Source organism: Pseudopipra pipra, chromosome 6 (genome assembly GCF_036250125.1).
Source record: "Pseudopipra pipra isolate bDixPip1 chromosome 6, bDixPip1.hap1, whole genome shotgun sequence".
NCBI classification, from domain to species: domain Eukaryota; kingdom Metazoa; phylum Chordata; class Aves; order Passeriformes; family Pipridae; genus Pseudopipra; species Pseudopipra pipra.
In genome coordinates this window covers 53399367-53426991 of record NC_087554.1, presented here as the reverse complement: position 1 = coordinate 53426991, position 27625 = coordinate 53399367, and the positions used below count along the sequence as shown (strand labels likewise).

Genomic DNA, 27625 nt, shown 5'->3' with positions numbered 1-27625 from the left:
CAGATGATGACTTTTCTTTCATATCATATACTCTTTCGGGGACCATATTCTGTGCCAGGAGTGAAAATAAAAGCCTGCTGAAGACTTACAAAAAAATAATCTAAGCTAGAGGAAAGAAGCCTTTTTTTTCCTTGATATTTCACAGAAGTCAGGGAGTCGGCTGAGCTAGCTGGCTGCAGGCAGAGTCTGGCTAAGGCAAAAGTGACAGGGGCTGGTTGTTTGCAAAGAGGAGGTAGTGGGGGGAGAAATAGAACACAAAAACTAATTTCTCCTCTTCTGAGTACCACCATGTAACCACACTTCTAGGTAAGCATCAGCATCTCTGAAACAACACCTCCTGTGCAAGGCAGCAGTCCCTACCCATCAGTCTTGAGCATTGTTCATACAAAATGTGTATACATTAGCTAACATATTAGAAACCTACCAGATTTTCCAGCAGCTGAAGAGGCCTGAGGATTCTCTGTCTTTGGCAAGAGTCATCTTTTAAAGAAGAATTCAAAAGAATGATGCAGATGTAGCAGAATGAATCCTAAAGGATTCTCCTAGCAAACAAAACCAGGCTTCTTTCTACTAGAACACAGGTTCTGGCTCAGGTATGCTTAGGTGGTTGAAGCCTGTAGTGATCCCCGCTGACACTGGGATTTCTTCATTTTTCTTTTCTGCATGAAATTTGGCTCTTTTCCAGGGTCCCAATTCATAAATAAATTTCCCAGGTACTACTGCAATACTAGAGAATGCAATAACACGACAGCAGTGAATTTCTATTCATTTTCATGAGTGATCATCCTTGCAGTGCTTGTATATGCCATAACACCATATGGCACCTACTTTTTTTCTTCCAGTATTACTGTCATAATTGACATTATTTTTAATTTTTTCTTAAAGGATAAAATACATTTTTTTTGTCCTGATCTCAATGTAGGAGCATTAATTAGCTCGTCTGCACTCTCAGGCCATTCATTTTCCAAATTTAATCACTAATGTTGCTTTGAGCTCAACCTGAGGGAGCAGAAGCACATTCAGTACTTGTTAACCCTTGGTTTTTCCATAGTTAAAAATAACAGAGCAACATGGCTTTCAGGATCCTGCCACAAGTTAATACACAGAGTTACTTAGAGTAACTTTGAGAATGGGGCCTGTTAGTAAACATCATCAAGAAACACTGTTGCATGTAGCTGGGGAGCTGAAAAATGAACACATTTTTTATTTTTTATTCTGATTCTCTTTACAGTTCTGACTCTTATCCAGCAGCTCTTCCCAGAAGTCAGGAGGTGGCATCCTCTGAAATCATTATAGAAATAGCCAATCATATTTTTTCCCCACTTTTAGGAGAATTTTACAGAATCTCTTTTAAAGGAGAATTGCCTTTAAAAATGTCATTTGGAAGAGGAGAGAAATTAACATCAGTGTTATGAAAAGGTTTGGGCTGGAGGGATTTTACTCACACACACGCACACACACTTTACTCTTTAATTTGGAAATTCCTGTTCATCCTCAAAACAAGAAGTATGATGATAAAATGGTTCTCTCATCACATCTGTTCTGACACCTTAATATAGGCCTATGAGATTATTGATTTTTAATCCTCTTTTGAGAGAAATGTGATGCCTCTCATTCATGTTATAATCATAGAGCACTGCTTTTCAGTTTTAAGCCTGGAATGCAAATTCTATTTTAAAACTCTGATTTGTCCATTGCATTTTAAAATACAGATGAGAGCTTTTATAGTGATAATTTGAAGCAACACAGTAATAATGGAAAACGAAGCTTAGAGACAATCCCTTAACATTTCAAAATGCTCAGGCCACTTTATTTAAGCAACACTACAATAATTAAAAAATAAATACACATCTATACTAGTTGATCTTTAAGGTCCCTTCCAATCCAGGTATTTTTCTATGATATTACAGAAATGTAGAAGTTGTTGAAATAGTATGAGATGTGTAGTTTCTGGTCACTTATTTAATACTTGGAGCTTGAAGTTAAGCCATAACTTATGCATCTACATCACATAATCACTAAAACACTGATCTGAGACATAATATAGTGCTCTGTCTTGGCATACAGTTTAAACATTTGCAAGGTTTTGCTTCCATCTCTTCCTTCCTATTCACAGAGCACTTGAGCATCTTAACCTGCTGTTCTGATGCTGCTCCACATCTTCCAGACAATCCTCTAGCACAGAGTTTAGATGTTCTTGAAAGGTCTTTTCTTAGACTAGAAACACAAATAAGATTCCAGCCTTCATTTTCCAAAATTAGAAAGAAGTCACCATCAGTTCTACTGTATATTTAAAATACTGCTAGAGACAGCTGCACAGGTGGATGAAGATGAATGCATACAGCAGAAGTCTCTTAGTAGGACTGTTTCCAATGATTGCAATTAGAATTAGGAATTTGTAAAAACATGCCAGTGAAAGAGTGGTATAGATTGCAGTCACATAGCAGCAGACTGATATCAGAGGACTCTTTAAATAATGCACATAGAAGCTGAGTCACCCGTAGTAGGAACATTTTAGGCTGTGCATAATTCAGGAGCTTTTATTCCTACAAAGAATACATTAAAGTTTTCAATTCCATACTTCTAACATGCCCATGGTCACTTGACAGTGACAAACAGTGACAATTAACATGTTGTATGGTTTAAAGATCTCAGTTTGACTTTCATTTTTCATTTTCATTTCTTCTATAGTTCTCACACTCCCATTCACCCTCATGACAATAACCTGACTGTAGGTCCCATTCGATGGCAGCCTTTCTTCTCTCTGAGGCTGACACGAGGTGAACCCTGAGAAGGATTCCCCAGGGAAGACTGGACAGACTCATATGGCCATTCAGAGCAGACCACCACAGCTCAAAGATTTCACAAGATGCCAAACCCAAGGACAAGCTGCTCTTATAATCTCCTACAGCCCCATGGAGCAGTGAGATGCCTCTAGGATGGTTCTTACTGTACCAGGACACACAGAGGATATGTACAGACTCAGCCTTCTTCAGCTAGGCAATAATCACCTCATGAAGTGTCAGCCAGCTTTCTGCAGGTTCTTCAGGCAGTTACTCAAAATAGAAAATAATATGTATTCTTCAAAACACAGGAATTGCTGACTGAAATGTTTATGGCATGAGCTAGATGGATCAGATGAGTGATCACACCGGTCTTCTTGCTGGCAGAGAAAACCTATTAAAAAAACAAGTTGTTTTGACTGGGTTGGCTAAATTTTTTATGAATGCCTGGATTTTCACACAAGACAATTCCAGAGAACCTAAAATATGCCATGGCATCTCATGCCAGCTCTTAAGTTGCACTCTTGTTAGCTATCAAATAGCAATTAGGACATTGCTTAGAATCAACCTTCTGTATCTAATCTGCTCGAAAACACGGAATTTGAAATCATGCCAGTGGTAGGAAGTGTTTCTGTAGCTTCCATTAGTGCCTAGTTTTATCACCAAAAGCAGTTAGCACAGGCTGTGATGAGGTTTAAATCTTCCATTGCCTGCAATGAAAGGGGTATTTTCAATACCTATGTGTATTAAATTATGCTTTAACATATTTTAAAATATCTATATTAAGTTATTTTACCTACAGATATAAAAGACAAATTGAGAGGGAATCAAACTTTAGTTTTGCTGATGTCTTCAAGCATTTACTGGAGCTAGATTCTGGAGCACACCAAGACTTTTCCCTACCACAGCAGGTTATAGAAGGGGATTTTGAAAAGTTTCAATTCAGAATGTACTGTCCTCTTTACCTCTAAAATCAACTCCTATCACTTCTGATGAAACTTGAGACTAGTGCAGAGGCATCCAACAATTCCTTTCTAGCTGTCAGGTTGCCTGAAGGTTGGCATCTACCTTGTCTCAAATATACTCATGGATGGGGACAGTATTGATTCTCATATTTTGGAGGGGTAGAAGAGAAAGGATGTTTGTCAAGATTCAAAGCTAGAGCTAAAAATTAGGATAAGCAAACCCTTTTAACAATCAGAGATTTCGTCCAAAGCCTTGACACAAGTTTCTTATCACTAATGAGAATCAACACAACTCTTCAGTGTCCATCCACATAAGCACATTTCTCTCACTAAACAGACCTCAGTAGCTGAAAAACAAATTATATTGCTGCTCTTCAAGCATATGATGTTATGACAGTAAACATTAGAAGAGGACAAGTAAATTAGATGACAATTCTGAAGACAACTAGTATATGCAATGTACTACATTGTGTGGAGGATAAATTCAAACAGAACAATGTGGAAATACAAGGAAAACAAAAGCAAATAATCCAAGTCATAAACAAAAGTTGTAAACCAAATACTGAGGATAAAGTCAGACTAATTAGATTATAAGTTTCACTGAATTTAAAACTATGTTCATAGAAATACTTTTGAACAACAGTGACATGCAAAGAATCAGAAGACAATTTACAGGATGAGAAGGATATGGACTTTTCTAGAGTGGTGCCTTTGGGTCTGGCCTCCAACCTTCAATTTTGTGGAGTCCATTCTCTGTCAAATAGTTCCCATTCCATCCCAAACTATGATTAAAAAGAGTCCCCCTGAAGCTCCTTCCTCAGATCAAAGTCCTGAGGATTAACCAATATGTTCTCAAGCATGAATCCATTCTTTTTCCTTCCTTTTCTGACAGGTTTGGGGACCTAGCATCCTGCCCATGTTTTCCATAAACCTGTAAAGCTGTAGTTTTCACAGTGAGAGAGGACTTGGTTATGGCATTTAAATCCCATTTTCTTAATGGCAGAGAGCAGTTTACCTACCACACTGAGGGTTTTTTGTATTCTCTTGGCAGGAGGGAATTAGCTGTCAAATGTCTGTGACTGAAGGACCATCCCTTAAAGTAAAGGAGAAAAAAAAAAAACAAACAAAAAAACCCAACAACAAATTAGCAAAGGAGTGAATTACAAATAATTCATTTTAATATTGTGTGTTTAGTAGGAAGTTTTGTGGTTGGGTTTGGTTTGGGGGTTTGAGTTTTGGTTTTTTCTGTTTCCCAGAGAGCTGTGTTTGAAAGTAAATAAATTACTTACAACTTTCAGAGCAATGTCATTTGACAGACAGCGCAGTTAAGAAAAGAAGTCAAGGGTGCCAAGGTTAGAGTAAAAAGTTCATTACAGACAGTTTCCATTTCTGATGCTTTGCAGAAGAATTTTTCAAAATCCCTCTGTGCAGCATGCAGAGATATACTAAATGCTTCTGCTGTTGAGTTACCTCAAATCTCAGAGACAATCATGCTGGGCAAAGTCCCCCTATCTTGACCCTGTGGCTCTGTGTTGTCCAAATGTGCAGCAGCTCCCTCCTGACTATACAATAACTGTAATGCGTTTCTTGCACCAGCTTTGCAAAGCCACTACCGTAGGCTGCCCTTGCTGGGAAATGTCTCCTTCTGACCCAGCTGGGCTGTTTCATGGCACTTCAAGTACTCGTCTTGACACATGGGCCAGAAAACAGATGAGCATCTTTCCCTTTTCGCCTGACTGCCCCTAGCAGGAGGCAGAGCTCTTGTGCCACACTTTGCTTTAAGCTAGAATATTTTTTTTTACTACTGATTGCAATCCAACTTCCAAATTCAATGGAAACTACAGACAATGTTGAGCAATATGTCTTAGGGATATAGCAAAAATACTTTTTATAAAAAACAGCATCCTACATAAATTTCCACCTTACATTCCTAAAAGAGCCAGCTGAACAGATTTCCAGCTTCCTACTCCAAGCTTAATTAAAAATACGTCCTAATGTGTTAAGCTGATGTTCATTTTAAATAAGACTCTGAGTGCAGGGATAATTCTGAAAGGTTGAAACAAAATGCTTATCTGTACCAAAATCCAAGAAGTCAAGCATAGAATGGGACAAATAGAAGTTGTCCAAAATGCAAAGTCATTGTTTATGTTGTTCGGCTACTGGAAAACTAAAGCACAGGGCTATAAATAATGGAAGCCAACACATTTTTATGAAAAAATGTTAAATAAATTTCTTTTGCAAAAGCAATTGAGTAGATATATTTGGACAGTAAGACTTGAAAAGTACCACTGCACAGGATTGTTATTACAAAACAAACATGATACAGTATCAAGAGCAGTTAGTAGACGGGTTCTGAGGTTACTAAAAGTCACCTCAAAAAGTAGCAGGCACTGGGACATTTACATTATAAAAGAGTCTGTTCAGGAGGCTAGATCAGGACAGCTCAGTGATTGGTACGGGTCTCAGCATTAACCAATGTTTTCAAAAGTGCCCTAAAAATAAACATAAAATTATTGCTCATAAAATGAGATAAAAAAAAGTTTAGCACTGTTGTTAAATATTGATAAGTAGATCAATCGGAATGACCAGTGACTTTCATAAGCTGTTCCTACTCAGTCAAAATATGTTTTCCCCCAGACATCTAAAACCAATAAAATCTATTAAGGTGCTTTGCAGACCATATTGCAAAAATGGGAAAGGGAATGTAGAGGGAGTGGGTTGTACTCTGGAAAGCAGAAACTCAGGAAAGGTCACTAACTCTGAAAATCAGATTGGTTGAACAACTCCACATGAGCTCCCAGCAGCAAGCCATGACAAAGACGACAAAAGTGGTATTTGTATAACCATGGGAAAAGTGAATAGAGTAGAATGATGATTTTGCCACAGTTTCAGATAAGAGAAAATCCAGTTTGAAGACAGTGGCAGAAGTTCTGATATTTACAATTTTTTAAAGGGTGTGGAAAATCATTCAAGCTGTCTGAAAACTGAGAAGTAAAGAAGTTGCCTCAGCAAGAGACTCAAGCAGCTCACGTTTAGTGCAGCGAAGAAAGACAACCAACTCATATAAACACCTTCACAGGGAGAAAATGCTAAATATCAGACAATATTTTGCCTTTTTAATCAGGCAAAACAAGAACTACTTGCTCAGGGTCCAGACCTGCTCAAATGTGGAAAGATGTTTGCAAATGCAGAGGCATAGAGCTCCTGTTACCCAGGGAAATAGTGTATTCTCCATTTGTTGAGGTTTTCCCATCAAAACTGTCAACAGGTCATTTCCAATCAACTTACTGAAAATCTGTCTCAGCTAGATTCACATTAGTTGCAAAATCTCTTCATGCTGCTCTTCCCTGGGGACAGTTAGAGACCCAGAAAAGTGAGCTTCCCATGAATTACAAGATTTATGTCTTGGGAGATATGGATTCAGTCCTTGCCTCTGCCAAACATGATTTGTATGTCATTGAGATAGTTACTTAAAGTAAGCTTCATTTTACCTGCTTTTAGGTATCTAAAGACTAGATGTCTGTTTAGCATGTATATGTCTGAAGCATTTTTATCCTCAGCATCTCTGTCAGTCAGTGCAGACAAGCCAGCACCATTGGAGAGTTGTTCTCAAAACAAAAAAAAAATCACCAGACAGTGAGAAATATCATACTCTGAAGAAATCTCTATGCTGATTAAAGGAAGGTGGGAAGGTGACAGGCTTAGACTCGGACTATGACACCCTAGACATATAAATAAGGAAATATTTGCCTTAGCCTCTGCTCAAGAGGATATTAACATTTCTAAGCTGCTGTGAAAATAATACCTTAGAGATTTAATATTATTAGGAAATACATAGTTATAATAAATGGAATCAAGAAATCACAGTGTTCAAATTTTTGCAAGGCTCCAGGGTGAAAGAAAACTGAATCTTGAGGTGGCAGTGGAAAATATTTAGACTGTGACCCAGATCTCTGAATGCCATGGAGAAATACTGAGGGTACTGGATCTATGCACAGTATCCTTAATGGCAAAAATAGCTTGAAACATCTCTTCCCCAAACAAAGGAACCAATTTAAAGTGTTATTTTTCTTCAGCCTGGCTTTCAGGATAACAACAAAGTTGTGCCAGCACAGCTGATGGGGCCATGAACTTCTGTGTGGCAACAAAGGCCTTTTCAACCAGATTCACAACTGGATTGAAAAAGGATTATGGAGTTATAATATAACACAGAATAGTTAAGGAGGTAAATGACCTTCCAGCATAGCTCTGAAATGGCATAGAGGACAGAAGTGCTGATTCAAGACTGTTGATTGTATGACATGGAAGAAAGGTTGTGACATTTCTCTTCACCAAAAGGTAGAGTCTCTCCCACCTACACAAACTCTGGAGGCAACAGCTAGAGTGACCACCCTGAATACCAACACAAGGAACATACATCACTGAGGTTCCAATCTGCTTGTTCATAAAAACATGTCTGCCTTTTATTTTCTTTGGATCTGATCCCAGCAGTCAGATGGGAAGGAAGTGTTGCACTTCCCTTATAGTAAAACTTAATCAGTACATTGAGTGATCCATTGGACCAGGAGAATTTACTCCTCAAACACTCACGAGCAGAAACAGTGGTCCTATTATAAGGATCAAATGTGGCTCTCTCTAGCAAAGCTTCATGTGACCACAACCATGCAGCAAACATCACTCCAGCTCTCTAGCACACTCCTGCCTGTCCCTCCCCCCAGGGTTTCTCAGCAATTCCAAAGAGCCACAATTAAATTCATACAAAAAAGAACTAAAACAACAACCCCGCCAAACTGCATTAGGAGATAGAGAAGACTTAAATAATAAACTAGCAAAATCCTCTCTTTGTTCAAGCAATTTGCATAATGACTCTTCACTTTTTGACACCTTTTCTGCACTAGTTATTTAATGTAGTCATTAAATTTGGTTATGGCAGTTTGAATTGGGATGCCGCCAAAAAGATACCATTTAGCAGGGTCTGAGGGGCTGGATATTTGAACAGAGCATTTTACTTTAATGAATTTCCCCTGCTTTGCCTTGAAAAGAGCTTATACAGATTTTCTCAAAATGTTCTCAAGGATCTGGGGTTGATTGGGGTGGGGGAAAACATCAAACTTTAATACCTTTACCCAACATGAGATTTTACAAAGTAAATAGCAGAGATATATTTTAATAAAAAAGGAGAGACTAATTCACATAGAAAAGACACAAGTACATTATGTTTATTCCCCTGTACTATACTCACAATTTTTCAGCCAGTTTACCAAATCTTTCCAATCAATATCCCAATTGACATTTCAACGTATATTAAACAGATATAAGAGATTAGAAGAAAAAAATATAAAGGCATACGCACATTGGACGTGGACACGTTTACAAAGATCAAATTCAACAAGAGGAAGAGCCCAAGATGTGAACTGGGGTAGTCAGGAGACAGAAGCCCACAGTGGAACAATAATGCAACAATAATCCTAATGGCAGGTTTGCTGTCATGAGAAGCTCTGTGGCAAGAGCAGACCTGCTGGGGTAGGTCTGAAAGAACAGGTTTTATGCTCTCAAGTGCAAGGATAAACCCAGCAAGGAAAAGCCAGCCTTGCCACAGGAGTGTGATACATCAGAGAAAACTTTTCTGAGAGAGAAGTATCTTAGCTCCTAAGAGAGCATTCAATTGAATAGTTATTTTAGTTGCAGGGGGAAAGGGAGGGGAATTTAAATTTTCTTCTACTCAACTAATTATTAAAAGGAAATGTCAAAAGGCGACAGGAAATATGAATTTCAAAATTCCTAGAGTGGAGCAAAATATTAAAGAGTAAAGTACTGTAAATAATCTAGCCTTTACTTTTTTTATTTGGTTAGGAAATTATCCTTGCTTAGGTAGTTGACTCTAATTAGAATTCACTTGCATATTAAATTAATTAATATTTCAAAGTTCAGAATTCCAAATTTTCCTTCCTAGACCATTTTACTTTTTCACTCAGAGAAATTAATGCCACTTTCTCTTCCTAGTCCATCTAAGTAGTCCATTTAAGTAATATCCTGTCTCCAGTAATCTCTCCATTTCCACAGAAGAACATGTGTGCCTCGAAAGCATCAGGCAATCAGTCATTAGAGTGACAGCTTCAAGCTGCAAGGCTGATGAGCCTACCTTGTGTGGCCTGCAGCAGTGGTGCTTCCTTTCTACCCATTGAGATAACCTTTTTCTTTTTGCAAAACATTTTACTCCTTACCAGTAGCTCAGCTGAAGTTTCTGTTACTTCTCTTTCACTATAGCCACATAATTCTTCTAAATTATTTTATGAACTCCTAGGAAGAATTACAGAATAAAAAAAAATTAAGCTATGGGCAAGGACAGACAATATAGTCTCTTCTGAACCAGCTCAAGGGTCATACATCTGTCACTTCCTTTTATCCCATGTGTTCATCATAAGAAAGGCTTGTCACATTGGAATAATGTTCTTGCCACTTTCTTCTTTGTGTGGAAGAACTCCAACATGACATAGATTTTTGCAGTAGGTTCGGCCTAAGGCAAAAGACACATGAATAACATATTTTCTCTGACCTGCCCAGAAAAGTGAGCATTTTCAATTCCTTAGTGCCATACATTTGTCTCTAAAGAATGCAGCCTTGCCTGCAACCTTGGCAGCTCAGTAACAAAAAATCACTTTAAATAAATATCTAATATACTGTAGAATAAATATAATGAATTAGTCATTGCTCCTTACCATAATGTAGCAGCATTCCTGAAAGCCAGGCTCTATTAGCATTTTGAAGAGGTATTGAGACAAGGATGGGTGTCCTGGGGATTACTGCAGTGGGAAGCAAAGATGAGACAGTGGTACATTATGAAGTGCAATCAGGATGCTGCCACAGCCTCTGCACACACCCCTACACATTCCTGCAGTTTTGTTTGTAATTTGACAAAGAATTACCTAATAAATTAGCTAAACATTTGGCTCTTTTCCTCTATTTGCTTGTAAAGATGCACATTCGTAAATAAACTTGTGAGTTCAGTGAGTCTTTAAGTGAATAGCTCCTTTGGATACTCATTTTACACTTAAACCAAAATAAAATAGCTATGCAAAGAAGCAAAACTAAAAATGTAATATGTATTAAATGGTGCTCTCAAGCAATGATCAGTACCAAATCCTACACTTCAAGGATTATTTCATGAACTGGTATTCAAGGATACAGTTTTATTATTAAGTGGAAAGTCTTTCATTATTCTTACTTGTTCTTTTCATCTTGCCAGTTCACTGTTTTTATGACAGTTTCTGCCCATGGGTGTAAGTGAGTGTGAGTAGGGGATATCCACAGCTTGGCTCTTAACTGGCAGATAAACTCACACAGCTCCGAAGCTCCATAAACAGGCACAAATACAAATATGTCATCTGCCATAATACCATGAAGATCTGCAGAGCGAAAACTAACAGACAGTAATGCTTAAAATCAGGAAGTACTGTATAGAATACCCAGTAATACCTGCAAATCTAAACCATATTTTGCTTTTTTATGAGCCAACTGATAAAATAATTTATGCATATGGTGTACAGAGAAGTACTGTAAATAGAGCAGCTGTTAACTTTGAGAGTTACAGCAGAAAAAAAAGTTTGATTTCCACCACAACATTTCTTATTCTTGTTTTCTCGCCATTGTAGGATATGCCCCTGGCCTAGACATACCTACCAGCACATACATTTCTATTAAAGACTCAAGTTCAGAGGTCCTTCAGTTCAAACACTGTGCCTTGCTCAGATAAGACCATGACACACCTTGAGAAGTGAACTTATACCATATTCAAGGTATACTGGTTCTCTATTTTATTATAACCTAGAGATCTATTAATTATATATTAAATCATCTTTGCATAACAGTAGAAGCACTTACTTATATGGCAAATGCCAGCATTTGCTAATAACAGAAATTTAAACTACCATATATCATAACAACCCCAGTTATCACAGCAGTCAAGTGAGATATGGTAGCCATACATTTTTACAGAACTCACAGAAGTATGGAGTGACTGAGGTTTGAAGGGACATCTGGATGTCATTTAGTTCAAACCTCCTGCTCAAACACCTAGAGTAGGTTGTCCAGGAGTCTGTCTAGATAGTTTTTAAATATTTCCAAGGATGGAAGCTCTACAACCTCTCTGGGAAACCTTTTTCAGTGCTCAATCACCGTCATAGTAAAAGAGTTTCCTGATGTTCAGATGACACTGCTTGTGTATCATGTGTTGGGCCACTTATATTGTGCCCGTTGCTTCTTTTCCTGTCACTGGGCACCACTGAAAAGAGCCTGGCTCTGTCCTCTTTGTAACCTCCCTTCAGATATTCATCCACATTTCATGAGATCCCACCCAAGCCTTGTCATCTCCAGACTAAACAGTCCCAGCTCTCTCAGTCATTCCTTATAACAGAGATGCTCCAAACCCTTAATCATCTTCTTGGCCATTTCTTAGACTCTCTCTCCAGTATGTCCATAACTTGAACTGAGGATCCTGAACTGGACACAGTTCTCCAGGTATGACTACAGCAGTGCAGAGAGGAAGGATCACCTCCCTTTACTTGCTGGCAACACTTCTTCTAATGCAGCCCAGGGTTACCTTAGGCCTTCTTTGCAGCAAGGAGACACGTTGATGGCTCATGTTCAACTTGGTTTCCACCAGGACCTCTCGATCCTTTTCTGAAAAGCTGCAATGAGTGACGGGTGGCCCCCAGTATACATGGGTGCATGGGGTTGTTCCTCCTGCAGTGCAGGATTTGATACTTCTTGTTGCACCTCATAAAGTTCCTGTCAGTCCATTTCTCCCGGCTTTCGAGGTCCCTGTGGAGTACAGCTCAACCCTCTGCTGTACTAACCACTCCTCCCCATTTTATGTCATCTGCAACTGCTCTGTTTGTCCTTCATAGGATGATTTCAATGAGGTTATAAAATACCATTATAAAATACACAGACTTTGTTTTGAAAGTATATCCCCATAGCACTTGTTTGCTGACTACGATCCACAGAACAACAGTAAATCCACTGCAGTTGCTTAGCAGATACCTTAAAGCATGTGCAATGAAAAGATCATGACTGCTGGTCTGTGAGAAAAGTACTGAGTTAACAGCGTTACACTGCTCCAAAGAAGTGGGGAATTTCTCCTACGGAAGTGTTCTGTTCCTCCTAGACAAGCAGAGTAGTAAAGAAAAAAGGGAGAAAAGTTCTACCTCCATTCCTCATCCAAAAACATTGCTGTAAACCTCTCTCCAGGCATTCAGGATGGGATAGCAGTGTCTCTTTGGTGGTATTTGTAACAGAAAAAGTCTCTCTCTCTCTGTCTGTCATTTGGGCATTAATTAATAGGAGAGATTTCCAGAGGAGTAGGACTGGCCACTAATGCCTTGATAGTCACTACTACCATTACATTATTGTCACTGCAGCATTGAAATTCTACCAATTGAAATGTTCCTTACAGGAATATCAAGAACAGATTTACTTTGCCACGTTTGAAAAGGCTGACATTTCCACAGAGCCGCCCTTCTCATTTGCAAATTTGAGACTGATTTCAAAAGGTCTATCTCAGAGCTCCCACAGCACAGCAGAGATGACAGTAACCAGCTCAGTCTTGACTATAGGTGTACACTGCTTTATGGTAGGACACTGTAGTGGGTTTCTGTAGCTGGGTTTTGGTAGTGGGGGGGTACAGGGGTGGCTTCTGTTAGAAGCTGCTGGAAGCTTCCCCTGTCCCGTGGAGCCAATGCCAGCCGGCTCCAGGACAGGCTTCAAGGCCAAGCCAAACAGGAGTAACAGTAACACCTCTGTGATAACGTATTTAAGGACAGAAGGTTGTGGTGCAGAAAGAATTTCAGCCAGGGAAGAGCAGAGTGAGAACATGGGAACAACAAAGCAGACTCCAACGTCAGTGCAGAAGGAGGGGCAGGAGGTGCTCCAGGCACGGGAGCTGTGGCCCTTCTGGCCCGTGGTGCAGACCATGATGGAGCAGCTGTGCCATCAGGGTGCAGAGACCCACCTCCAGCCCATGGAGGAGCCCATGCTGGAGCACGTGGATTCATGAAGGAGGCTGTGACCCCGTGGGAGGCCCAAGATGGAGCAGGGTCCTGCCAGGGACCTGCAGCCCATGGAGAGGGAAGCTGGAGCAGGTTTTTCCTGGGTAGGACTTGTGGCCCATGTGGGGGACCCACATCAGTACAGCTCATTTATGAAGGACTGCACCCCATGGAGGAGTGACCCACGGGACAGCAGTTTGGGAAGAACTGCTGCCCGAGGGATGGACTCATGCTGGAGAGATCCTTCAAGGACTGTCTCCCGTGGGAGGGACCCCAGGGGAGCAGGGGAAGGACTCCTCTCTCTGAGCAGTAGCAGAAACAACAACTGACTGCAACCCACATTCCCTGTCCCCCTGCACCACTGGGGGGAGGAGGGAGAACATGGAAGGAAGGAGGGTTGGGGGGAAGGTGTTTTTAAGATTATTTCTCACTCTTTGGCTCTTATCCTGTTAGCAATAAATTTAAGTACTGTCCCCACTTTGAGTCTGTTTTGCCTGTGAAGGTAATCAGTAAGTAACCTCTCCCAGATGTTATCACAGCTCATGAATCCTTAGCCGTTTTCTTTTCTCTCCTCTGTCCAGTTGCAGAGGGAGAGTGAGAGAGTGGCTTTAGTGGGTACCTGGCATCCAGCCAGGGTTAACCCACTAAAGACACCCTCCAGGTGCTGGAAAGCAATGAAGGGAACTGCAACTTTACCAGAGAGACAGCCAACTTCTAGGCTGCTCCATTTCTTCTGAAGGACTAGAGTAGGAACCTTTGTGGATCCACAAGATCTTGTAAGAAAAGCAGATATTTTCATCCAGCTTTTGTTACTTTTCAAAATACACTTATCTTATTAATTATTTTGTGCTGTATCAACCTCCCAGAATTCTTTTTACCCCACTTATATTACAGATTACAGATATAGGGACTACATGGCACCAAACACTTTTGAAAGTGACACCTTATATTTTTATGGACATGTAAATATATGACGGATGTTGTCACTGTGATAGATACAAATTATAAAAAAAAAAACAAGGTTCTAGACAGAGATTATTATCACACAGTTGCTTTGTGAAGAGCAGATATTGAATTCCTTCCTCAGATCTGAGAAAGAAGCACTGACACCCATACTAAATCCAGGCTAGGAGCAAGGGCTCTGAGCCCTTGGTCCCCCCAACATCAGTATCAGTGCTGTGACTGCTGTAGTCACCCAGCAGCACAAATTTGATCTGACTCAGACGTGGGCACATGATTGCAGTTCTCTTGTATTAGTCAGACACTACAGAGCTGTATTCTTGTTTGCTGGCTTTGTGTCAAGGGAGGAGGCAGGGGCAAGATGCACTGAGCTGACTCAACAAAGATTTCTGAACAAGGACCCACCAGCAGCTCAGCCCATGCAGTCTATAGATATGGCATTTTGGAGTGGACTTCAGAAACCCTCAGCCCAGCTGCAAGCTGTTGGCATATCAATAACACCATTGACTTAATTCGCTACTGAGTTTTGAGATATAGGTTGTTAGCACCTGCAGAGCAGAAAACTGTGCCAAAAGGAGAGAGGAGGGGTCATCAGCCTTATGGAAGAGCAGGAGGACTGAGCATCTATAAGCTACCAAAAATAGAGGGATCTGCCAAGAGTGGTTACAAGTAAAATAAGCATTTTTATTTGTAACTCACAATCATAGCATTGATATTATGATTCTCATGCTCCTTTCATGCCTCTCTGAGAGCTGTATCTGATGCTGAAAATATGATTGTTCAACTGCAACTGGAGGGTTCATAGTTGCAGTCCTCATAAGCAGCAATCCTTTTAATGCAGTGATGTAGCACTGCCATACTGTCTCTTCCAGATGCACTGTTTTCCCCTAAGTGTGTCAGGATCAAGCGTCTGTCCTCTTGCTGGCACCACTGGACCACAATAACATCTGGTTGAAGCCCTGAGCCTTCAAAGATGGACACACAGTGTGTGGTCAATATGATAAAGGCTTTTAGTGTTCTGTCCACCCTTAGGCTACATCCTTTTGTTACAGTGAAACAGACTCTTTGCTCATGTCAAAAACACTAATTTCAAGAGAAAGATGTGAACATATACTGGTGGAGAAGACTGGGACTGGCCTTTCTTTCTCATTCCTCCTCCACCACAGCATTGCTAAAATGTTTATTACTTTGGTGTCCACCTGTTGACCTATAATAGTATAAATTTGGACTAAGCCAAATTTTACTGTTCAACAAATACAGAATGTTTTTTAAAGTCACACTTGGCCAGATGCAACGTCTGGAAAACATCAGTCCAAAATTTATCATAACTGAAATAAAATGAAAGCATAATTTAGCCAGATTCAACATTACTCAATGCAGTGGAAAGTACTGCTACCAAAGCCTGAATCTGCTGCCCTTTTATGAATTTCTCTCTGCTGAAGACTATAAATTCTTGATCAGATGTTCTTTCCTGAACTGTAAAATAGATCAAGTCAAGTTCAATCTAGCTAAGCAAGAGCAACATTTACTGAAATCAGAGAGATTTAGAGCAACAGTGTTCTACAAATCAGCTGTCCTAACACTCACAACTTGTCATACAAGAGCTGATAAAATCTTCAGTACAAACGGTTATTTGGAAGATTAAATCCTTACCCTGTGGACATGGATTCTTCAAAAGCATTAAATTACTGAGAAAATTGAGGGGACACATTTTTCGCAGGTACTTATGTAGTCACTTGTCTACCTCATTACACAGCTAAATACCTTTCAAAATGTAATCTTCAGTCATACTCTCAAAGGAGATAGATTTTTAGAGGTGCACAGATGGCCAGGAGGTTTACAAGGTGCCTAGTTGTTTAGTTCACAGTAAAGTGGATGAGAGTTAAGGGTCTCATATAAAACCACGTTAACCTGCCTAAGAAACACAGCCCCTAAGATCGTGTGTCTTGTTAAAATCAGTAAGGTTGGACCTCTTGCAAGCTCTCAAAGCTACTCTTTGGCTTTCCATGAGGTAATGTCCAGGCAGCCAGCAGGAGTGCCTGATCACTGGAAACAAGGCGGGGAGAGGTGTCAAGCCTGAACCAGACAGAGCTGGACTGTCAGAACAGAGGTCTGGCAACAGCAGGGAACAGACAGTCCATAAAAAAACCTGACATTAAAATAGGCCAGTCCAGACCTTCACAGAGACACTTCAATCGTATCTGCACCGTTTTAAGCAAGCCGTGGGTTTGCGTAGACCATTTGAGAAGGTGTTTTTCTTTAAATAGCAACTTAGGATGAGAGCTGCCACTTCCAATTTAATCACCGTTCTTTAATACAGCCTCATGCTTTGCAGCTGGATAATTAACCTTGATATTCATTTGGACTTCAAAACACACAATTCCCATTGCTGTCAATTAGCTGACAATGTCGAGTATGTGTTGATAGAAGATTTTTGTGTGACCCTGGCAATATGGCATTTGGGAAATTTCAGTCCTTCACAACTAACTCTACCAATTTTAGAATGGGGAGTGACATTCACAGAATCTCAGAATAGTTGAGGTTCTAAGGGACCATTGGAGGTCAATTAGTCCAACTTCCCCACTCAAGGAGGGTCCCCTGGAGCACTTTATTCAGGATTGTATCCAGGCAGATTTTTATTATCTCCTGGGAAGGTGACTCCTCAACCTCTCTGGGCACCCTGTTCCAGTGCCCAGCCACCCTCATGGTAAAGAATTTCTTCCTCATGTTCAGGTGAACTTCCTATGTACCAGTTTCTGCCCTTTGCCTCTTGTCCGACTGCTCAGCACCACTGAGATTCATGAATTTGTCACTGGATTGAGTTCATTAAACAAAAGAGATGTACATTAGGGTTTACCCTACTTTCTGTTCTTACAGCAGTGAAGCTTTCTAAAAGATCCTCCAGAAAATTTTCAAACCTTCTTGTCATCCTGGTCTTGTACAGCTCTGAGCAAATGGAAGATGCCTCTGTCTCAGAGCATTCAGAAACTACCATACTTTTTAACACTAAGATACAGCTGGAGGCAGGGTTATAAATGATTGTTACACAACAATCTTTGATACATGAGGCCATACAATAAACACTGCAGTATGAAAACGGGACAAAATATGAGAAGGGCCAGTGGCACTTTTTTTCCCCACTTATTTCTTTGCATTTATGATACAGAGTTACAGCCTACTGGTAACAAGATTAAATTAGTGGGCAGAAGGAAGTTTGGATCAGACTGTTTTCCTGATATCCCACTGTGGGTCGCGTTCTGCTAATAAGTGTTAACCCTGCAATCAAGCAAACATTGACCTTGAGAAATGAACAACCTTAATCAGGGCTCTTAAAGTAGCCAGAACAGGCAACAGCTAAATTGAAATTGGCTCAAATGCAACTGTTTTTCTTTTAAATATTGTTCTTCCTCTCCTATGAGAATGGGAGATAATAGCATAAGTGAAACATTCTTGTACCAAATGTCATGAGTACTGCAGTCCCTTCCAGGTTAGAAATTGTGTCTTGCAACTAAGAAGGAATAGCTGATGCTCAATTGAACGCTTTTGCAGAGGCTAACTACAGCCTTTTGTGAAGGTTCCTAATGTAAGACCAATTTGACCTCCATATTTTCAAAGGACTTTACCTCATCTGCTAAGAAAAAATAGCAAAAAACCTAAGGGGAAAAACAAAAAGAAATATCAGTCTGTTGTGCTTTCCCCTGGATTGGAGAATGACATCAACCTTTGAGTCTTTATCTGACAGTAGTTTGACAGTATCAAAAACACTTACTATTCCATTTTCTACACAGGGTCAACATTACGAAGAGGAAAAACGGGCTTTGAGCCATGAAATAATTGCACTCAATAATCACTTAATAGAAGCCAAGGTGACAATAGATAAGTTGTCAGAAGACAATGTAAGTATTTAATTATGGATATATCTTGATACTATATTTAGAAATAAATTAGGTCTTGCACTTCCCATGAAATTATAGAATAATTTGTTACTGTTTATGTATTGTAACATGTCACCTCAACAGTTAAAATTTCTTTGTTTGTTCCCATCATCCCATAATTCAACTCTCCTTATGCTATGAAGTTGTGGTGAGACTTTTGACATTTTTTCCTTATGTAACCTAAAACTGATGAAAAAATACTCTAAGAAACGGGAATATTCCCACGTTGATTTTGCCATCAGTACAGCAAATTGGTGCAAGTACATGCTCAGAGCTGTTGCAGGGGCACATGTATGGAGTGAGGACTCCTCATAAGGCTTTTAGGCACAGTGGGAAGCCCTACATTTCCTGCAGTTCCTCTGATCTTTTGGTCTTTGCTCACCAAAATGGGATGCCCAGCACAAGTGAGCTCTACTAGCAGAAGGTAGGATTGACCCAACTTGGTCACTCAGATCATTGCACAGAGGAGAAGGAGGCAGGTTTTCCCCAGCAGTCATTAACGTGGAACAATTTATCTATCTCTATGTGGAACAAAACAGGGAACAACTAGCAATTTTCACTCTGCATCTCATTAAACACTGTTGAAAACTGGCATGCGTACTGCAGCTGGCAACAAAGCTTATTAAATCCTTCCAGGAACAAACCTACAACGACAGCAAAGAAAGGAAGATTGTAAGCATTTAGTTCATTATTGTGGCATTCCCTCAACACTTAATAAAAAATTCATCTACAGAAGACATGTTTCTTTTAGCACTTATTTTTTCAGTATCTTACATTCAATCTTCCCATATTTCATCTGAACTCTAAATCACAGCAGGGACCATTTGATCCCATTAAAATGCCTGTTGATATGAATTGTGCCTATGCAATTAACAACTTTCCAATGGAAACAGAGTTCATAATCTGACCCTTTACTTTTACAAAAGTTGAGTTGAAAGAACAGATATTACACAGCTCTAACAGCTGTAACCAACGGAGCATGGTAAATGTAATGGGCTACATGTAGGTTTTAGAAGTACAGGTATACATCCAGACTAACGCAGCTGCAATCAGTGGAGATATTTCAAAGTTAAAATAGAGGTGGGAAAAAATTGTCAAACTCTCCCTGTAAGTACGCATGCATTTACACTTCTTCATGGAGTCAGGTTTGAACCCACATTTGAAGTGTTTTCAATTTTCATAGTTTCACTCTGAGCATTACAGTATGGTCTAGAGGCCTCAAATAACAGTACCACTTCTTCAGACTTGAGGTGAGTTTGCAGACAAAATTCTGCCCTTGCAGGACTCAAGGAAATGGCATGAATCTGAGTCAGGGGAGGTTTAGGTTGGATATCAGGAAAAGGTTTTTCACCCAGAGGGTGGTTGGGCACTGGAACAGGCTCCCCAGGGCAGTGGTCACAGCACTGAGCCCAACAGAGTTCAAGAAGCATTTGGACAACACTCCCAGGCACACAGTGTGGCTCTTGGGGATAGTTCTGCGCAGGGTAATAATAAAACTAATAAAAGTAAAGGTTAAATTCCAAATTTTAAAGAAACAAACTATGAAACAAACCACTAGTATTATACCTAATAAGTAGAGACAGTGGTAAACTGAAGAATCCAGCATGGAGAGAACATGTTTTTGTCTTGGAAATCTTTCTTCCTTCAATTATATTTCCCCTCATTCTTCTGACAGAAATGTAAAATGATGCTTTTGATGCAAAAACATGTTTTAAATTATTGGAAACACTTTTGGCATTAATTTCTGCTTATTGTTCTAGTTGCCACAGATATGGCTAGTTTCCATTCAGGCAAACATTAAAGAAGAGAAAGTCACTCCAGTCACATGGCTTGGCCCAGCACACTGAGAACAAAGTACACGTGGCACATGTAACTCACATGTAATTTTTCTGTAGTAATTTTTAAAGCTGCTAAAAATAAAGTGTCAGAAATGCTTTTTGTACTCTCCATGACAACCACTTCACAGAAACAGGAACACAGCTTTTAAAGAAAGGACTAGATTTTGGAGTGATACCATTTTTGTGTGCCTAGTAATGCCATATAGGACTTGCGGTACCTACACGTTGTACAGCAGTATATTTTGGGTTTCACGTGCATGTAACATGTCAAAATCACACGCACATGCAACAGACTTTGCTTCCAAATTGAATTATTGGGTTCTTACAGAATTAAAATAGTGTGTACTAATATAAAATTTAAGACCCGCATAAATTAATATGTCTCCCCAGTTTGTTTTAGGTAGAAGTGCCATGTATAAAAGCTCACACAGACACAGAAAAAATTCACAAACCAAGAGCATCTAAAGGCCCTTGAATATGAAGATATAATAAACTAATGATCGTAGGAAAACTATCCCCATCCCTCATGGGCTCACAGGAACATCTTGTTTCATCTGTTATTACAGAATACCTTAAAACAGTATTTCTAAACAGAGGGAATTTCCTTTTCATAGAATATTTCTTTATCAGCTTTTTAAAAAATAAATGGAGGAGTAAAAATTGGCAGGCAATAAAATTGTAACATTAAGACCAGAGAAAATCCAAATCATTTCAGTATTCAACACCTTTTTTCTATAAGCATGTTCTAATTTTTACAGATTAACACAGCCTAGTGCCCATAATACCTTTATACTTTGTATATCTCATCTCTGCCCACCTATAAATTCAACTTCTGAAACCAACTCTGTTTTTAATGCAACTACATAAGGAAAAACAACATACAACTCTTACCTTCAGGGACCCAAAGGTACTGGTTGAAGGATACAGTTACACATTCATGTGTGCTAAATTAAATTGGGTGAAGGGCAAATCTGTGTACTGAATTTTCCCATTAAATACGCTGTGGGAGCTATTCAATAAGGAGATTGTATAAGCAGCTTTCTTAAATTCTCTCCTTCTCTGTGTGGAATTCTCATGGTAATTTTTTGCCCAGTGAAAGTATTCTGTTCTGGATCATCAAATATTTGCAGTGAGATTTAATATATTTCTATAGCTGCATTCTGCAAGATATTAAAGGAGTCAGGAACCAGAAAGAAAATATCATAAGGAGACAGAGGCTCCCTTCTTAAAAAAACAACATAATGTATATTTCTGTAATGAATTCTCCCACAGTCTCATAAAATTATTTTATCACTTTCTACAGTAGTATTCTAGTGCTGATCTTGATAATACTCAGCAGAAATTGTCTGTTCTTGAATTTTCTTTTTTGTTTAAAAGATCACGTTTCTTTTAGCCTTCACAGTACCATGCATGCTAACAGTAAAAAGTCCACTTCCTAATGGTAAGTATCCATGTTCTGAAATGCAGATTGCTGTTCTGTTGTAACAGTTCTCAAAAAATTTTATTCTTACCAATTTTATCAGCCCTCACAGAGCAAAGGGGCAAATATCTCTGGATCATGCAAGAAACACAACAACTTAATGTATTTAAAAGTTAAAGTATGCTCCAAATTTGCTCAAAGTCAATTTTTAAAAGATTTTTCAGACATGGGAGAAAGGCTGAAAGCCAGAAGCTCTTTGCAAACTTTAAATAAGAGGCTATTTTTTGGGTTTTTTTCTAGGAGCTCTATAGGAAGGACTGCAATTTAGCTGCTCAGTTGCTCCAGTGCAGCAAGAATTACGACAGGGCACATAAACTCTCAGAGGTAATGTGACTGAACTTCTTCAATATTCAAAGAAATAAATATTGTATGGAAAACAGGTTATTTTGCATGTATCAATCCCAGAACTTGTTTGCCCTTAAAGTTTTTATCTCCCCACACCCTGCCTTTAAACCACAGGAGGGCTTGAGCACCTGCTACTGTTCTGTGCAGCCTAGGGAGGTGCTGACAAAATCACAGCCAGTGATGGTACTTGAAGATACTCTCTTCCCCAGAACCCCTCCTATCCAGTAGAATGGGTCTGCACTGATTGCCTGAAAAACAAAGGTTTTAGAAAAACCAAAGAGCTGCAAACTCTAGAATGCAAAATGCTGGGGAGAAGCAGTGGGGTGAGAGCAGGGAAATGACAAGCTACAGGCGTCAGAGATTCTGATATAATCAATTTTCCTCCTGAAGCTATTTTCCAGTCCAGCTAGTTTCCAAACCTGAATTTTAAAATGGACTGACAGAACAAATACCTTCTTCTAAAGAAACCAGAGCACCGAATGATTGATTTCCAAGGTGTAAACTTTAATTAATAATCCTTGCTTCCAAGGAAACTAGGCTTGAGAAACAGGCTCCTTAAAGGGAAGGTAAATATTATCTTAGTGAACAAGACTGTCTTTAGAGATACAGGCCCAGCACAAAGCAAAAGCACCTTCCTCACATATATTGCTTCAGTGAAGGTCACAGGGAATAGCCCTTCCTTCATCAGTCCCATGAAGTCAGCATTCCCCCAAATGGTCTCTCTTTTGCAATTCTGCAATAGAATAATGCAAAATTAAATGTGGAATGTATAAACCATTTCTAAGTCAGTTGATTGCTTCAGTGCACTAAACAACCCTGGTAAATAAAGATGGAGCAACATTCCTCTGTTAAATGGGCAATGATTTTCTGGAACGGAGACAGAACTTCCATATTAACCATTATCTTGGTTATTTTTTCCTATTATCTGACTTTCCTTAGCGGGAATTATCATCACTAACATTACTAACATTACTAACATCTGAAAGCATCCTATCTGTTAGCAGTAATTAGGACCTTAAAAGTTCTTAGTGGTTCACTTGCAGAGAACTATCACAAATGTGGGATCTCCCCACAATTTCCCAGACTGTCAAACACTCAATTAAATAGGCAATCTCCACTCATAAGTCCAACTATTTTTAATTTAGCAAGTGTGAATGCACTGTCACAGCCAATAAATTCCTTACAAATGCAAATATTGCCTGATAAAGTATTGTATGTTATCCAGAAACCTAAACTGTAGTACAATATAGTAATGTGACAGCAATATCGTTTTAGTAATTCTAGTTTCCAGTAAAATATCCAGAAAACAATGTTCTTCTTCTTAAGACATTTCATAATCTTAATAATGTATATAAAATAGATCAAACAGTCATGCTACAGGATACTGTAGCTGCCCCATACAGCATTTTCACATTAAATTAACTGTATTTCTTTTCCTCATTTCTGTGGCAATTTACACCAGGCCTATTTTACAACCTGTTTATTCAATCTCTGTTGCATCTGTACTTACTGTGACTAATACTGCTGTCCACCAGCAGACTGGCAATATCATATTCTTTATTTCCAATGGAAGATATATGAGCTAATTAGCAACATAATGATTAATCCAAAATACCCTGGAAGGTTCTGATCATTGAGAAAACACCCTATTTCACTACATGCCATGTTTGGAATACACTGAGTTTGGAGGATTAAACCAGCTTTAAAAACTTCCCAGTGAAACTAAAAGAGGAGCTCCATTTCTTATACAATGTGAGACCGGGACAAGAAGCAGGCACTGTAAATTTCCTTTGCCAGAAGTAAAGTGAAAGGGGACAACTTCAGTTATTTGTAGGGTTTTCTCCTCTAGAGAAACAAAGTTAAGGAGGGAGTGAGGTCATAAGGTTAGCCACTATTTATTTTGTAAAGAGGAACTTGATTTCTAGTTATAAAAAGAAAGTGCAGAGTAAATCAGAGTTCAGCTAAGCACTTACGGGATAAATTCCTAAGTGGCATAAATCAACACAGATATCAAAGGAGTTGTCATAATCACAAACTCAAAACTTATTCCAAACATGAGTTTTTCTGATTTCCAGCAAGAAATCTGAGACACAACCATCACACAGCTCTCTGTCTCATCTTGCTGTCAGATCATTGATAGAGATCTGAAATGAGCAAGGAAGATAAAATTTGACTGGAAAGCATGTGTAGTGATACTTCAGTAGGCCTTACCTACCAGACTTTTAGATTGCATCAAGGAATGTGATCTCTATCTCTTCTGGTCCACATGACAGAATGGCAGGTGGAACCACCCACAGAGCTGATCCTGACTTTCTCAAAAAAACTATGTCATTTCTGATGCATAACAGACATTGATTAATTCTGTCATGGGAATCATAAATTCATGTAAGAACATGTTGAGCCTTATGTGGATGGTTGATCTGACAAGCAGTGTCCAACTGATGGGGCAAGGAAGCTGGTTTGATTTGCTTCTTCCCGGCACAAGAACACTCCTGTCACAGCAGCCAGTACCACTTTAAGTGTCAGTGAAGTCAGCTTTTCCACCTCTTCAAACAGCATTGTTTATCAAATATGAAGCCGGAGAGCAGGAGCCAATTTGGCACTGGATTGGAGGTAAGATGAGCTTGAGGAAAGGCAAAAGAAGAACAGAAAATTCTGATCTCATCCTCCTCTTTCTTCACCCCCCTAGAAACCTTCGCACACCCACACTCCAACCGCAAATCTCACCCAGGCAGACAGTCTGGAAATATTGCTCTATGTTTTAATTCCCTACCTGCCTTTTTAAGATTGTTGTTTACTACGTACTTTACATCAGTAAAGTAAACCTGGCAGTGCAGGGTTAATGGTTGGACTCAATGAGCTTAGAGGCCTTTTCTATGATTCTGTGATCATTCCTATCCAACCTGAATTAATTTGGAAGGAAGCTTCTCAGTTTCACAGTGTTGTCCATGAGGGAAAGCAAATGAATATTTCCAAATACCAGGTAGATAAATGAAAGTCATTCAATTACATGTGATTCCAAAAATGTACAAAGATTGTGGCCCTCACATTAGCAGAAGAACCATGTATAGTGAGTTATGCCATGTCATAAACAGCACTCAACTCACACCAGTATTGATATGTACCCTTTTCTCCTTTCTCTTTTGCCATCTCTTTATGTTTAGTTGCCATCTGACTTTCAGGAAAGAGTCAGCATCCATCTGGAAAAACATGGGTGCAGCCTTTCTGTCCCCTTGTGCCACACTTCTTACGCAGACACCATACCCACTTGCGTCATTGCCAAAGTACTGGAAAAACCAGACCCAAACAGCTTGTCTTCACACTTGTCAAGCCCTTCTACAAGGGATCTCAATTTTCAGGACTCTGCCGGAAAAGTCGGACAAAGGCCACAGTACAAGTCCGATATCTACTGCAGCGACACAGCCCTTTACTGCCCCGAGGAGAGGAGGAGGGAGAGGAGGCCAAGCGTGGACACGCAAGTGAAAGACGTGGGGTTCCTGCGGTCCCAGAACTCCACGGACAGCACTGTCGAGGAAGATGGATTCCATTCCAGCTTCTCTCATGAAGCCTTCCCAGAGTACATTACCTCTCTGCCAACCTCCAGTTCCTATTCCAGCTTCAGCGTCACCTCCGAGGAGAAGGAGAACGCCCAAGCCAACACTCTGACAGCCTCTCAGCAAGCAATCTACATGAGCAATCGAGACGAACTGTTTGAAAGGAAGTCCCCTGCAGGTTATGAGCACCAGGGAAGCCCCAGGTTTGCCAAGCCCAAACCTGCGCAGCACATGGAGCTTGCGGACGACAACGAGAACTCACCCACTTTTACCAGAACTCTGCCTCCATATGCAAATGAGCCTTTTCATTTCTCAGCCATAACACCACAGCAGGCGTTAGCAAATCAGAAAATGAGGAATGAGTGCAGGAGTACCCACCTTTCAGAAGAAGACTTGCCTGGGCGATGGAGGCAGTTGAGCGTGGAGGACATTGGTGCATACTCTTACAGGAACGCTGGCAGGCTGTCGCCCTGCAGTTTTTCAGAGCAGTACTACAGCAGCCCTATTAAGAAGGGGGACAGCCGAACAAGCCCCATCTACGCTAGTTACAAAGCAGATAGCTGCTCCGAGGGAGATGATATCTGCCAAAGCAGACTTGTGGATTCTTGCTTCCTGAGAACAGACAGTGGTCTGAATATTGACATCAGCACTAGCTGTAAACAGGACAAATTGCCCACTTACAAAACTAAAGAATCAAGAGACCAAAAAAATGAAAGGATCACTGTCCAGTTATGCAGTAGCAAAAACATCGAAAACAGCCCAGTATTGAAAAGAGAATACGTGGATGTGAGCCCCAACAGCTCGGCAGAGTCGCTCAATCAGAGTTCAGTGGAGGCTTCAGAAATCCACCAGTCTTCCATGGATCAAGGAAGCCATTCGGGTATTCACAGCAAACAGCAGCAGTTTCAACGGACTGGGAGCACTGGTTTGAGTCGGAAGGACAGCCTTACAAAAGCACAATTATATGGAACCCTTCTGAACTAGGCATCTTCCAAAACGGCAATAAGACAACAAACAAAAGGAAGCAAAGAGCATTTGATACTTCTAGTGAACAATAAGGTTCTAAGAAACAGGATTATTATAAAGTATATATTCATAATGGTACTATATGTTTAAAACAAAATCTCTTCAAAAACGTTATACAGCACTTTTCACTTAACATCCTTTCCACATGGGAGATCGTCCCCTCCCCTCTTTTATAAACCTGAAATATTTTTATAATCAAAATGGTATTTATTAGACTATCTTAAGCTATTTGAGCAGAATTCTTTTCCCTTCAAGCAGGTTTCTTATTTATTTTTGTGCATGAGGCCATCTGTGCCTAAATTCTTGCAGAAAAAGGGTAAAATCATGATGGCGGCGATAAAAAAATAAATCCACCTGATAAAATACCATAAAATGTCATGTGAAATCAAAACAAACAGGAATGGTGAATTTGGAGAAGTATATTTTTTAACAAGAACGGAATTGTATCTTAAGTTATTTCATAAAAATGTATTTATGAGTGACTAATGTATGCACAAAGTGATACTAATATTTTGTTCTTTTAATCCACTGTGTTTCTGCTTTCCTATTTTTCCTTGTATACTACCTCAAAAGTAATTGAGGGTTTCTTTGTCACATTTTCTGTAGGCTTGCATTTATATTGTCTAAAATGCATGCAGTGTCATAATTAATACTGTATTTTGCATAACTTAATAAAAGACACCAGTGGATCTA

General features: G+C 39.6%; 1 protein-coding gene across 12 annotated transcripts in view; it reads left to right on the top strand.

The window, feature by feature from the left end:
- BEGAIN (brain enriched guanylate kinase associated) overlaps nt 1-27625 on the top strand; it is a 161400-nt gene extending 133775 nt beyond the window's left edge. For all 12 annotated transcript variants that reach the window (XM_064659170.1, XM_064659169.1, XM_064659166.1 and 9 more), the window contains 3 exons: nt 18543-18650; nt 22248-22331; nt 25517-27625. In XM_064659170.1, the coding sequence (XP_064515240.1) occupies nt 18543-18650; nt 22248-22331; nt 25517-26890 (1566 nt within the window). In that variant the 3' untranslated portion in view covers nt 26891-27625. The remainder of the gene's footprint in view (nt 1-18542; nt 18651-22247; nt 22332-25516) is intronic.